This window comes from Anoplolepis gracilipes, chromosome 8 (assembly GCF_047496725.1).
Source record: "Anoplolepis gracilipes chromosome 8, ASM4749672v1, whole genome shotgun sequence".
NCBI lineage: Eukaryota > Metazoa > Arthropoda > Insecta > Hymenoptera > Formicidae > Anoplolepis > Anoplolepis gracilipes.
In genome coordinates this window covers 8,458,857-8,474,344 of record NC_132977.1, presented here as the reverse complement: position 1 = coordinate 8,474,344, position 15,488 = coordinate 8,458,857, and the positions used below count along the sequence as shown (strand labels likewise).

General features: G+C 33.9%; 2 protein-coding genes across 5 annotated transcripts in view; one reads left to right on the top strand and one right to left on the bottom strand.

Moving 5' to 3' along the window:
• LOC140668968 (TWiK family of potassium channels protein 7) overlaps positions 1-15,488 on the bottom strand; it is a 272,402-nt gene that overhangs the window by 5,320 nt on the left and 251,594 nt on the right. The window lies entirely within an intron of this gene.
• On the top strand, positions 224-5,655 carry LOC140668971 (uncharacterized). The gene is made up of 4 exons (XM_072898338.1): positions 224-306; positions 511-540; positions 655-3,112; positions 3,353-5,655. The coding sequence occupies exons 1-4, from the start codon at positions 238-240 to the stop codon at positions 5,101-5,103; spliced, it is 4,308 nt and encodes a 1,435-aa protein (XP_072754439.1). The 5' UTR covers positions 224-237; the 3' UTR covers positions 5,104-5,655.

The following is a 15,488-nucleotide window of genomic DNA, read 5'->3' as shown; positions in this document are numbered from 1 at the left end:
TCGCATACACGCATTTGCATAATTCTAACCATGGCAATAGAAGTGTTGTTCCTTATATAAAAGACACCGCCCTCGTTAAAATCTACTTCAGTCTCTGTGGACTCGTTGCGAGATGTACTAATCTTACAAGTTAACAAAATACTGTGTAATGTGAAACGTTTTATACGTATAAACTAGTATAAAATTTTTTTATACGCACTCTCCATTTGACCTGATTCGGCTATAACGTTCTACAAAATGATAGTGAACAATATAATAGCCGTTACTTTCCTCGTCATAATTGGAACTACGTTTGTGATAAGTGCTGTAAGTTTATTATATCGTTACACGAACTAAATTCGACCAAAATATTGTAATATCGGAAATGTATAGTAATAATTATTTATAGTATATTTAAAAAAAATAGTAATTACAATAATTTAGAATTAAAATGGAACAAAATTATTAGTTTTTACAAAATAAAATACACATTATTTTGTTAAATAATTAATAATTTGATCTCTCTTTCAGGACAAACAACGTCTGGAATTAAAACAAGAAGTAAGTAATAGTATTATATATTTACATAAAATATTTAATATTATTATATATAACATCTAATAATATTATATATAATGTCATATATTTTACGTTAAAAAATATTTTTGGTTAAAGGTAATTCAGCGTAAAGCCCATGAAAAAAATTCTTCAGATGTTTTACTTGATGCTTTTTCGGACTTTGGTGTTGTGCGAAGATCTTTAAGTCCACTGATGATTGAAAAATATAGTATTCATTTTGCAAAATATAAACCAAACATTTTGAAAAATAATTATAAATCGAGTAATGTGATCGAGAAATTAAAAACATCAGTGACACTCCGAGACAACATACTATACATATTCTCATATTTATTACATGGTCTCGAAACTGGACTCACGGAAGATCAATATACATCCTTGAAGATTCTTTATGAGTTTCTCAAAAAGAAGAAGGTTTATGCGTATAATTTATTACTCATTCTACCTAAATTAAAGACTGCGGACAAAAATGAACAGACAGCTCTAATATTATCATCACTGAGAAAAAATCTACCGCCCTATCTTTATTGCACAGCAAGTTTTTTAACTAATGAGATACAACAAGAAAAATTCGATTTAAACAAATTACTCAGGCACACAACATCTAAAACGTTTAATTACCTTGCCAACATCGATTTAGACATTTTGAGAACCAAGATAATAATCGTCGACGACGAAATGAAAGGATATGACAAATACTCGAATATTACTCAGAAAGCTCTCGGTCCAGTGTTCGTGAAGCTTCTTTACAATTTAGACACGCACAAGCTATCTTTGTCGCAAGAATTATTCGGCTTGATATTGATAAATCTGCCAAATCCTAACGATGATCCTGTACTGGAAGAAAACATCAGATATCTCTATGACTTAACCAAAAATAATGTCATTGAATATAGAAACTGGGATTTGATTGGAGAAAATCCCGTCAGCAGTGACGCTTATACACTTGTATTTTCCGTTCTGTCCAAGATCTTTGTCTCGGATGTAAGGATGGTCGTGAAGAACGCTGCGGCTTACGTCTATCATCATTTGAGACTTGTGATGACTCCGACCTATGACAATCCGAACATGATGTATCTGCGTCGCTTAATTAAACAAGATATAGATATCGGAATGCTATTCTCGGCGATTGTTTCTCATGAATTTAGTCCGGATGTGATCCGTTTGAAAGATCACCTGGTAACATATTTCATGCATAATTACAAGAATAGAGACATTGATACAATTCTCAACGGATTCAACAAATTTGCCTACTACGATCCCTTAGATCTTCTCATCGCATTCCTAACGAGACTTATGAATCATATTCCAAGTTTTCCAGATACTAATTTACAAACGATACAACAATCAGTTACGGCTCTTCTATCGATTTTAATCGTGAAGAAATCTACCAGAACTTTCACACCATTTGTATCACCCGAAATTGACGTACTAATACTCATAGATTCTCTAAAGATTCCAGACGTAGATATGGCACTTCAATCAACAATAAATTCTATAAAACTTGAATTAATCGCACAACCACAATTATCTGTGCTTGTGAGTACCTTAATACCGACGGAGAAATACAACTGTCTCATATCCACACAATGTTTGTTGTTTACGTTCCAGAAGATACAAATATTACACGATAATCTGCCTATGACACTTGTAACAAATATTCAAACGGTAGCCTACATTTTGAAGACTAGATTACTGCAATTACAACATTATTTCATAACGCAATTTTCCATTCCATCCGTTGATACAGATATTGCTTATTTCAACGTGACCAATCATGAAATTAAACACAAAGAGGGAGTGCAAAAAAAAACAAATAGTTTTAATGAAAGCTTGTATGGATGGAACTTAAATAATTATTATAATATAAAACATACCGCGCAGGCTGGATTGTTAGAACCCACAAGACACACTACAAAAAAAAATAAACACACAACTAAACAAATGGAAAATATTATACATATGAAACCTATAAAAATAAAAGTGGAATCGTTTACAAATCAAGCACAAGTCCCCGAACATATGAAATCAAATAAATCTTCTCGAGAAACTTTATCGGGTAAGCTTTTAATTTCTTCATTAACGCCAACATCGATATCTTTCGACTCTACTGAGATTTCTGATAAACCGCTGCGGGACCTAGACAAGGAGCAGCCTCGCCAATCAATGTCTGTTACACCGAATGTTATTGAAGGCCAAGAGTCCGATGCTGAGTCTTTAAATACAAAAGAGGAAGAAATCGTTCCCAAATCGAACACAAGCGAGGAGATTGAAAATCAAACATATCCACTCGAAGAGACAGATAAAGATTATGAAAAACCACACGAACCATACGAGAAACCTACAAAAAGAACTATAACGAAGAAACCCACACGATTAGTGAAAATACGTGAAATAATAAAAGAGAAAAAAAGTTTTCCAGAAAAACCAATAAATATTAAAAAACCAACTATTATTACTACAACAGTATTACCAAATATAGAAACAAATATTAATGAAAAACAAGAGTCCAGTGTTGACATTTCACGTACAAAAGAGGAAGAAATTTCATTCCAACCGAATACAAGCGAGGAAATTGAAAGTCAAACATATCCACTTAAAGAGAAAGAAAAACTTAACGAAGAATCACACGAAGAATCTACGCAAAAAAGGACAACAAAGAAACCTACACAATTAGGGAAGACAAAACATAAAATCGCAAAAAAGAAAAAAGATTTTCCACAAAAAACGACGAATACTGAAAAACCAATTATTACTATTACGACAGTATTACCAAATATAGAACCGAATGTCAAACAAGAGTCCAACGTTGGCATCTTACATACAAAAGAAAAAGAAATTTTATCCCAACCGAATACAAGCGAAGAGAATGAAAATCAAACGTACTCATTCGAGGAAGTGAATAAAGATGTCACGACAGAAACACCTATACAATCAGTGAAAGAAACAAATAAATATACGAAAGAAGGAAAGAACATTCAAGAGAAAACGGCGAATGATATTCCTGAAAATGTAACTGCAATAGTATTACCACCAAGTATAGAACTTAATAAGCCTCTTAAAATACAATTATCCGATAGTGGTGTTCCAATTATAATGTCCGATGATCGTAATAAAACAGTGCCTGGACTTGTTTTACCGCAAATCACGGAACTTTTGAAACCTGCGAACATAAACGATTTCTTTTCAAACGATAACACACCGATAGTGACACAAATATTACAACCGTTGTCTGTGAAATTTGGCAAAAATTATATTAAAAAGATCCTACAAAATGACGATATAAATGTTTATTCTACGAAACTAGCATTACTATTAGCAATATTTAAAAAAGCTATAACCTCTCAAAAAGTAACAACGGATAAAAATTTGACCAATTTAATTCAGAAATATATCTCTATTATCGAATATATTAGTCCAACAATACTGTTACCCATTATAGTTTCATCGAAGAAATTAGTTTCGAAAGTCGTTTATTCCACGTTTAATGTACAAGACCTGACTCACAGTGAAATCAGCGAAAGACCGCCCCTTGAAACGTTACCAGACACTATTACCATACCTCTTGTCAATCCTAAAATATGGTTGCAGTCTGTAAATCCATCTAATCCTTATGCCGATTTACTACCTACTTTGGAAAAGAAAAATTCTTTCGCAAAAATAATACAGCCTCTCAAAAATATTTTGACACCTAAAAAGATCACGAAACTATTTGGACCAAATTTCGAGCCGCTGGAATATCCGAATAAAGGCACACTTTTGATGACGCTTTTACGAAAACTGAAAGAAACTGAGATGATTCAATCGGACTCTAAACTAAAGTTTTTAATTAACATGTATATCTATGCTATCGAAATACCATCGATAAACATCCAAGTGTCTGAAGATAATTTAGTAAAGATGATGTCTGAAACTACAGGTCAATGGCAGCCTGAGTTAACAAGTTTAATCGTTGCTCTGCCAACAGCTAAGAATATTGTTGAAGCTGCTATGATACAGCAGATAGAGAAATTCCTCGCCGATCCAACTCTTCTAGAACAATTGCACATAACTACACCTCCATCGACTATGACTCGCGGAAAACTTTTACATAAAATTATTCTGAGTGCATTATCCGGTAAAATGCATTTGAAAAAACCAATTCTGAAAGCATTCAGATATTACAAAGATAGGATTAAATTTATTGATATGGGTGCCTTGCCTATTATATGGATGTGGGTCGAAATGTATGTAGTTAAGGCCGAAATAAATCTGGGCAGTATGATTCAGCAGACAGTGGATTTTAATCAATTGTCATATAAGGAGAAAATAGCATACAACAATTTAATTACGTACTTAGCTCAAAATCCGAATATTTTTCAAGATAATGAAGACTTCGAATTCCAGAAATATAAGACACAAGGACAATTTATCAAAGGTCTGTTCAAACATTTATTGAGGAAGAAGATTAGCAATAAAATTAAAAAGGATATTCAAAAGTTACTTTCACGTGTGATGTTAACTGGACCAGGAGCGATCGCAATACCAAATCTTTCTGAATTTTAAAAGATTATTAATATATATTTTATTATCGTAAATTGAAGTGTTAATTAGGTAAATTTGATTTTGGCTTAGAAGAAACACGAAAAGTTTTATCCAAGTATGAAGCTGAATTATTTTAAACTATTCATTATTTGTAACGCTAACAATTTATATATTATTGTCATCTTATCGAATCTTTAATAATTACAAATATAAGAATGCGAGTATAATTTAAGACTGCGAGACACATATAAACCTTTTATTTAGCACAATTTGTAAAATAAAGAAAAAAATGGCATAGAAATAGAAAAATGTACTGGGAACTTTATTCGTTAAGTTGAAAAAGTTCTTATAGTAGCTTCATAATAGATAGTTTCCAGTTAAGTCCTTTCATTGGCGAAAATGGCAAGGAGTTGTGCGCGAAGTTCAAGACCGATAGTTTTCCAGTAAGTGACAATTATTCGTAACTTCTTGTTACATGGCAACCACAGTAGAACACTCGAAAGTTTATACACTTTGGGAAGACGTTCACAAAGTGTTTTAAATCGAACCTTTCAATCCTTGAAGATATAGAAGTGCAAGATATATAATATAAAATACTTTCCTCTATATATATATATATATATATATATATATATATATATATATATATATATACAATTTACGAACTTTAATTTATGAATTTAACAATTTATAACTACAATTATACTTTTGCTATTACAACTTAATAATAATATATATTCAACTATTTTTTTACTTCAAAAAATACTAATAATAAATTCATAAGTTCATAAACTTGTTATGGATTGTTAAAGTTGCGAAATATAAATAACAAATAGATAACTAAATATGCCTGATAAGATTCTGTCTATATTGAAAATCTCTGGAGATTATTTGTAATATAACAAACCCTAATATATCGCAAATACTTGCAACAAGTTTCTTACAACTGTGTGCGACATCGCTACGTCTTCATAATGCCTTCTAAGTATTAGCGATAATAATTTGGCAAGTAAAATTAATTGTAAGGGAAAGCTATGAGTAAAATTTCACGTTCATTTGCGTTTGTTCGTTAATTGCCCCCTTCAAGAACTTTCGACTACCGTCTTACAATCTTAACATTAATGTAAAACATTTTATCTCGATGATAAAAAGTCATTTCACATTTGTTCATCTATAATTAATAAAAATAATAGAGAAAATGTCATACATCTTTAATCAAATATATCTTTACAAAAATATCTGATTTGTCCCATAGTATCTGACTTTTGCAAGTCTCATTAATATTATTATTGTATTTCAATGAAATAACTGCGCACCGCGTTATGCATTCCAATCAAAGACGGACAAAATAAAACAGACGTACGCAACTGTAAAAAAAAATAAATAGATGTACGAGGCGTACAGTGTAACGAGGTGGCTTCGCCGCAATAAAAATGGAACAGACACGTGACACGCGAAGCGGAACGAAACGAGGAACGGAAGCGGCGGTAGGGATTATTTATTTTGCACGACGACCGCAATCCGCGGGGATATTTTCCGCGAGGCGCCCGACCAAACTGTCTGGAAAACGAGGAAAAATTACATCGACGAAAAATAATAGACCGCGACCTAGCTTCGATCCTAAGACTGTAAGCGGCTATATGCACCTGTATCAATCTGTATCAAGATAAGGGCAACGATAAAAATTGTCGTTTATGGTGCAGATGTGACAAGAGGAGGCTCAAGCCACATACATATTTATGACGTCGACTAGCGAACGATGAATTATTTAAATGGCTGTAGAGATCTTTTTTAATTTGTTTTGCATTTCTAACATATGGCTGAAAAAATCACTACAAGAAATAAATATCTACAACTGTTTATCTATAACTATAAATATCTTGAATAAAGTATGTCATTCATATGTAAAATATGATATTTTAGTCAAAACTTGAAAAGTCTCGTTAACGATGGCAAATGCAATTTTGAGGTATAATAAATCGGATACTCTTCTTATTGAGCCAAAAGCGTAGTAATTCCAGATTCACGATTTTATCAGGTTCCATGTCGACGTAATAAATGAGAATGCAGCCACACTCCAGCCGCCATCAACATTCTGGAAACAAGGATATTTCGAGAGGCATCCTGTTCACGGTAACTTATCGCACAACACCATTTCACCTGTGTTTAATTTAGCGCCCGAAATAATTTACATACAGCAGGACGATGGAGCTGCGCGGCTCGCTCGCGCAATAACATCTCGAAGATGAGCCGTGTGCTGGGCCTGGGCGGATGCATCGCACGTGCAGACATGTATCCTGGGAAGGGGTTGGTTGCATACCCACCCTCTGGCGGTACGTCTCCGTTCACGACGTCGTTCCTGCCGGAGGGTTCGCAGGATCCGACATAACCCCCCAAGGTCGTAACGGTAAGTCTCTCGGCGTGAGGACCCGAAATTAATAACGCGACCCGGCGCAAATACGGCGCACATAATTAAAGCGATATTACGATCTGGAACAGCCGCAGTATAGTCGTCTACCGGGCGTCGCCTACATCGAAGATGTTATTTAGCCGCGCTCTCCGAATTTAGGTGCTGAAAGCAGGTATTACGTTCTAATTCGCAACTTGCCTACGGCTCATCAAGGATGTGATTAGACGACGCGACAACAGAGACAAGCGTAGATAATAAACCAGCGAACGTTCTTATACGTGAAAATATTTAAACTAATATCAAAAAGTTGCGAATAAATAATATAGTACATGTAGTATCGTTGAAATGATATATAAGTTATTTTAAATAGATATAATATACAATCGAGGTTCTTACAACAGATATTACGACAATAATATAGAAAATAAATAAAATATAATACATAAAAATATAATAATATACAAAGACACAGTATAGCTCCGATATACTCATGTAATGTAATATAATAAGAATATAATGCAAAATGCTAGTGAAATAATTCTTTAAGAGAAAAGTGAGACAATATAATTAACAAATATTAGTTCAACTTTTTTGCTGGCAAAAAATGCAATCATTTTCATACAGTAGAAATACGAGCAAAAAGTATTCTCGGGCACGTAGAACATGCGTGACAGTGATCTCAAATACGGTAAACTTGATAAGAAGTCTGTTGGTATACTAGGGCAGGATATTCGCGTTACGTTTAAGATGAATGAAACAAGACAAGAAGCGCAAAAAGAAAGAAATGAGTGGAGAGATGATACAAGAGAAAAGTATTAAGAGAATGAGAGAGAGAGAGAGAGAGAGAGAGAGAGAGAGAGAGAGAGAGAGAGAGAGAGAGAGAGAAAGAGGAGGATAACGACTCTCAAGTTTTATCTTTCGGGGTTTCTTTACTACTAACAGGAAGACTTCAAACTTGTTTTACGCAATGTACGTTAAACGTTTATGTATCTTTTTATATTAGTTGTATTAAAGTCAATGACATACATTATATATATTTAACTTACTTACAAAATTACGAAAGCATTACACAAGCATTATTTGATTAATAGAAGAAAACACTGTGCGAGCGATATTTAAATAACTTGGAGTAATTAATTCCATGGATCCCCTGTTATCTCTTACACGCCAGGGATTACATATAGTTCGTTCCTGTTTAAAGACGCTGTTACTCCCATTGAGAGTCCCTGCGCTAAGAGACAGGGTGCAACCCTGATGTATGGGATACTCCTCCGCGGGTGTTTCTACAAGGCGGCACCGTCTCAGGGAAATGTTACCCCATAAAATATATCTCGAGCGTTGGCTTATGCCACGCGAAACCCAGCAAGATGTTTCTATTTCATAGAAACGCTCGTCTTCCGGTTTTGCGGGCCACGTGAAGGGTGGCATGACGGAAGGCCGGAGCGTTGATAGGACTAGACTGTAAATCACATGGGAGCTATTCGATGTCTCGCTACGTCCCACAATTCCGTCCAACGAGTTTGCTAACACTGCTCAACGTTATCGCACGGATTTTGAGGGCAGTTTAGACGGATAACCGTTCGTTATATGGTGTACTTTATCTATTTTTTCATCTACTTTTTTAAGATAAATTCTCAATTAAAGAGAAAGTAACACAAGCAAATATACATTATGTGAATATAAAAGTTTTATTTTTTTTAAATCTAGAATTATATCATTGTATAAAATAAAAGAAAATAAATTAGATGATGTATAAAAATGATAATATAGATATATCGATATAAAATAGTTTTTACTCTGTTTGATTTCTGTTCGTAATTATAATATTAAATATATATAAAGCGTCTACAGTTTCGAAAAATCGCTCACGTTGTTTAAAAACAGAACACGTTACAGTCATATTATAAAGATGCGAACCGATTGGATACGTTGCACTGGGACAACAAAGTAAGAGGATAAGGACACGATAGAGTTGGACTATAAATCACGCTCCCGACCATTCACCGAGGCGTGTCTATATATATATATATATATATATATATATATATATTGTGTGCTTCTACGGAGTGTTATCGTTAGCATGGTGATATTCTCGATGGAGAGCAGTGTTTTACAAGTGAATGCAAATTGTCGACTTTTACAAAATATATACCGAACTATAAGAAACTAACAGCGCGTATAATTTCTTTGATTTATTCAAGTACTTTCGACTTAGAATAATGAGAAAATAGTTGGAAGACAAGCACAATAAACATCGACATACTCGAAACAAATCTCACATATCTGTAAAATCCTAAATATCGCAGTTGTTTGTCTCTCCCCCATCTTCATAAGAAGCTTATTTCCCCGCTAGTTTGTCATTCCCCTAGTGCGATAACGTCGCGCCGTATCCTCAACGCTTCGCAATATGAAGCGACGTGGAACGTCAACAAGGATCTCGTAAAGTGCACGAAAATTCCACGGAATCCTGGAAAAATTTATGGTCCGGATGTTTACCAACGTGGAATTCTCTCAGGTACCCTCGGACAGTATAAGATAGTATAGGACTGCCTCTTTCTCACCCTCGCTACTCAGGGGGTAGCTATTAGTAGTAATTACTGGAGCTATAAGTCTCTGCCTAATACTTCTCTCCTCTAGCCTTTCGTCTTTCTACCTATAAGCGGCATTCTCCGCTTTTGTCGCTTTTACAGAGTAAACTATATCCCTCTTCATTTCCGCGGGAACTTTCCCTTAACCTCATTTCAAAGTGATAAAACTTGATATTAAATGAGTAAAGTGAAGATTCCTTATTATATATTTCATTAGGCAATTCCCGAGGAAAGACTGCGTGAATCTAATATGAATCCTTAATTCAAGAAGCGCAACGCAACCGAATGAGCAACTAGTGAAAAGCTCCAGCATGAAATATTTGAACTTTGCTCAGAAAATACTCTCCGTTAAGATAAAGTAGTAATGTATCTGACACAAAAATTTGTTAAATTTGTTATGCATTATATATGCAATATATCTCTTACAATATACATTATAAAGTTAAGAAATATACATTTATTTTAAGCAAAGTTTTTACCAAAAATAAATGTAAACATAAATACAAAAATATCAATAAACTCACGCAAACAAATATTTATAAGTTAATTGAAATAGAAGACGTGCGAAAAAAATCACTTTTTGCGACATTTTGTGTTAAAAAGACCACGAGAGTTAACTGTTTTGCGGAGAAAAATTGCCCTACGTGCTGCACAATGCACTTCGTTAACGTTTATAACCGGTAAAGAACATTGCACTCTCGTGCGTGTTACTCTCGCAAAACTGCTTAAAAAGTCGGCAGGAGGACTGAGGATGTTATGGGGATTTCACGCAGAACTATAGTTTTTAATTACGCCCTTTTTACCGAGATTTTATTTTTCTTTCGCATTTTTTTTTCTCGTCGAATACACAGCAAAGGCGTAACTTCAGCTTCGTGCCGTAGTTATGCTATTTTCCTGGAGCAGAAATAATACGCGGTTCTCTAATTCTTGTTCCAACTATGCTCTATTTGTTATCTTGAAAACCGCCATATATAAAGGATTTACATATTTGATCACTGAGCGTGGTCTGTTTTATTAAAATTTTACATTTTCATTCGTGGTTTCGTGAGTAAAATTTATGACGTTTGCGGTACATGCGAGCAATGGATTGCTAATGTCACAGTACACAAGTTTTTCGTCGTATCATAAATGATGGAACGTCATAGTAATAACAATTTCTTTCATCAATCTATTTATCAACTCAAAAGAAAATGATATGATTATATAAGCAATTTTTTTATATCACGTATAAATATGATTCTTGTATAATCTTATTTATTATACGATGTAATGTATTTCTTAATTATGTTCTTATCATTATTATTAAAGTAAGCTTGACAAGAATTTAATAATCTCATTATAAGTAACAATTAAAGTAATTATAATAATATTCTCTTCATCGAATCCCATTAGCGGCTTCATCATTATCTCTTTTCGATATCTAAAGCCTACGTCAATCCTTTTCATCTTTATCTTTTCTCAATGCGAACAGAATAACATTTTTTCGCTCCGCACTTCTATCCTAAAATTCATTAATCTTTATCAAGAGTTATCCGCAGCTGTCGATATTATTAAACTTTATGTGTAAAAATTGTTAAGATAAGGTAAAACTTTTTTATAAAACAAGTGTTTAAAAAAATCATATTAAGAAACAGTAAAAATTAAACAATTTTATATAATAAAGATTGAAGATTCTTTGAAAAATATTTCATTTGAATTTTTAAAATATATTGTACATACGAAATTTTATTGTTTTACATATATCTATATAAAACAATAAAATTTCATATGCACAGCATATTTAAAAAAATGCAATTCAGGTATATACTTGATATTGTAAAAAGATATTAAATTATAAATATACATTGCATATTTATTTTCTTTTAATGTCATGATTCTGTATAATGTATAATTGACAATTACAGTTAACATTGCCAATTAATAACGACCTCCCCCGATATTGGCGATATTTGGAAATATTTTTTTAGTACAATAAAGTTAATACTTTTATTCTCTTTTCTCTTTGTGTGTGTGTGTGTGTGTGTGTGTGTGTATAACTGATGAAAGAAACTAATATCTATTTACATCTTTTGATATGTTAAATAAGAGAGAATAATTCCACAAAATAAAAATACATCTACAAGAACTTCGATTAAGGTATTTGTTTTGTGTTAAAAATCTAAGAATTACATTTTAGTATTAATGACATAAATATATATATTTTTATAAACGCGCAGATGTATATACACACAAATAAATAAATAAATAAATAAATATATATATATATATATATATAGATAAAGCTAGCATCTGCATTAGTTATAGACCAATGTACACGATTGATAACGTTTGTAGAAGTAATTTACGTACGTCTTCCTCATTCTCTCTCCCTTTCAGCGATATCTTGGATAGCGATTTTCTTCAGCGAATCGCGTTCAGGTCAGGTCGATAAAGACTCAATATTTGCTTTGTGTTCAGCGCTGTATATGCGCGAGTTCCTCGTTATCGCGACTGTGTACACAATCGGTTAGAAACTCCTCGGACGTAGTAAGAGCCTGGCGAGACCGAAGGGGTGAATGGCGGGACGAGATGGTGGCGTGAGAAGGAATCGATAACATTACCGTACGCACACACGAGGAAGTAACATTCTCGTTCGATTATCTTCCGAGAGAGCTGATGTCGGTCGACGACGGATAGTTCTAAAGATCAACGAGAGCCTGGCGTTTCCAGAGGTAACGATCGAACACTGTGTTGGCGCCTCTTATCTTTTCCGCACCGTTTTTCGCCAGTCCGTTTGTGTGCGGAGAATACAAACATTTTTCAAATGCAAACACCGACTAAGAAAATATTCGTTTTAACTTCATTATGCATGACTTTTGGACGATTGTAATATTCCGAATTTAAATGTGCGCTGACGTTTTTAAAATCAAAAAACTACAAACTATGTTCTTTTCAAGATAAAAAAAAATTCTGCTTTAACAGGAATGATCATTATTTTTAACTATTAAAGCAAATAATTATGAAACTTATATAAATTATGTTAAAATTAATATCTGAAAATAATCTTGAATTCACATGTAATTCCCGATCTCTTACCCTGATTAGTGACAACCTGTTTCGACAAAATCGCAATCTATTCCAAATTGCCATTCTACATCACCTAGCAATTAATGTACCACTACGATGGCAATAAATACACTTTGAGAGGCAGTAACGATCGTTTGTCGGCCTATTGCGATTTCTAAGCCCATAAATATCCTTCCCGAACATCCCAATGTGGGTAATCGTCGATCCAAATCGTTCTAACCACAGATACTCTCTTCTTTAACGATCGTCGTTCGAGAATTATCGAGAGAAGTTATTTAGCATCGTTCATATTTTACACATATTCTATTGGCACTTATGAAAAATTGTTCCACAATTCGATTTAATCCTTTCCTAGTATCGGTTGTAAATATACTATAGCCTATTATAATTTATTATTTCGTAAAGAAAAGTTTTCTATCCACATGATTTGCCATTATAGAACATTTGACACATTACATTTTAACAATTTTAAAATAATAACATTAGCTAAAATATTAATTTCTGCTGCTTCTCTACAATCTCGTAGTATTTTACATCGTTACAATTATAAAAATATTGCAACTCAAATCAGGTTTTTAAAGTTTCAACAACAAATATCTATTTCTTTCCATTTTTAAGCGAAAAAATAAAACACTTTAGATTTAAAACTATATAAGTATCTTAAAATCGAGAAGCGACAAAATTCAGCGTAAATGTGCGTAAACCATTTTGCACACGACTGTATGTACATACACATCTGTGTACAAATGTGCAGCCGTAACAAAACGGAACGCAAAATCATGGTGATAGAAAGAAAATGCTCGCGCAGAAAATGCGGAAATCACCTTGCGTCGATGTGGCTGTTGTGTATTTGATACCGCGTTGGATTGCTCGAGCACCGCCATAAATGCGCTTCGTAAAAGCGCCCTTCACTTACAGTCGGCATGCGAAACGATCGCGATTGTTACAACAGGCATGCGCTTGCAAATTAAGCCCTTTTTATCGAATGATCGATTGTACTGAAATATCGCTATTTTTTTGCCTTCCATTGCACTATCATTTCGCGCGACTAAATATCCTTAATCAAGCGCACGTGTAGTTACATAGTACATATGTGTACCTATCAATGTAATGCATTGCAAATAACAGGAAAATATAAGGTAATGCATAACGGAAAGATAAAAATAACTTCAAATTGCAACGCATTGCTCTGGCTGAGATAAATGGCGAATTGAAATAATTCATCTACAGCAGTGTGTTTTCATCGATCCTGTTTGTCGATTCATCGAATTATTATCAATACTCTCGTACTCGTTTCGATTCATGGCATGTACGGTTTGAGTTAATAACATAGACCATAATGACGAATTTTGCGTTTGTTCAGCAAGTTAATTACAATGGCGGGTATATTCTTCTCTATAAAAAAATTAACTATAATTATTATGAGAGAAAATTTATATCCCGCATAAATTCGTACTCCTTCGATGCAAATCAAATTTAATCACGCCCGATAAGCGATACTCTTAACATTCGGACAAATATGATTAATGTGCCGATTCAATTTTATTACTATTCACAGTTTCAAACCCGTTTTTAAATCAATTAAATATGCACACGAATATCGGGGCAATTTATAATTTTGAACAGCACATTCGTCTTCCTTTCTCTCTCTCTCTCTCTCTCTCGTATAATTCGACGTTCCGGAAATTTGCATCACGGATCGCTTCGAAATCTCCATATTTACAAATTTGCATGCTTTGTCGCTTTTGCATAGATTTCCAAGTATTCGATATTGTACGCTCGACTCTATACGTGTATCTCCTCGTCGAGCGTTTCGCACGAAAGACCAGGTACACGAAAACAATTTGCCTGTCGGTCGACGCATGGTGAACCATCCACCAATTAGTTCTCGCTCTCCGCGCGCTTTCAGCATCTTTTTCTTCACGTCCGTGACGTACTGCTCTGTCTGTGCATTTAATGCATGTACCATCTGCATAATATCCAGTCGTAAATCCAGGAAAGCCCGACACTGGCGCGACCGTTCTGCCTGCTCACGCACGACGCTCGTGCTAGAATGATCCTCTGGATTTTATTTCTGGACGTTTTCGCCCGGGAATGAAGTACCACCGTAGATTAAGCGATGGGAGCATGATGTACAGTGTTATCAATGTTACATCAATTGCACGTGCATTGCGTTTAGTTCGCCGGTTAATTACTTTGCGATTAATTTTGTTTCAATTTAAACGCTCATGTTTCTTAGGATTTGCTTTCTAATCGAATGTACGAAAGTATGTTTCTAAAAAAAAAAAAAATATTAAATTCTCTTGCATCTTGACAGCGCTGTTCGTATGAATTTTTGTTGC

Excerpts from the sequence above, each read along its gene's own strand:
- LOC140668971 (XM_072898338.1), top strand. The coding sequence starts at position 238 with ATGATAGTGAACAATATAATAGCCGTTACTTTCCTCGTCATAATTGGA. Across the intron at positions 307-510 it reads CTACGTTTGTGATAAGTGCT|GACAAACAACGTCTGGAATT; the intron begins GTAAGTTTATTA and ends TCTCTCTTTCAG. Across the intron at positions 541-654 it reads GTCTGGAATTAAAACAAGAA|GTAATTCAGCGTAAAGCCCA; the intron begins GTAAGTAATAGT and ends TTTTGGTTAAAG.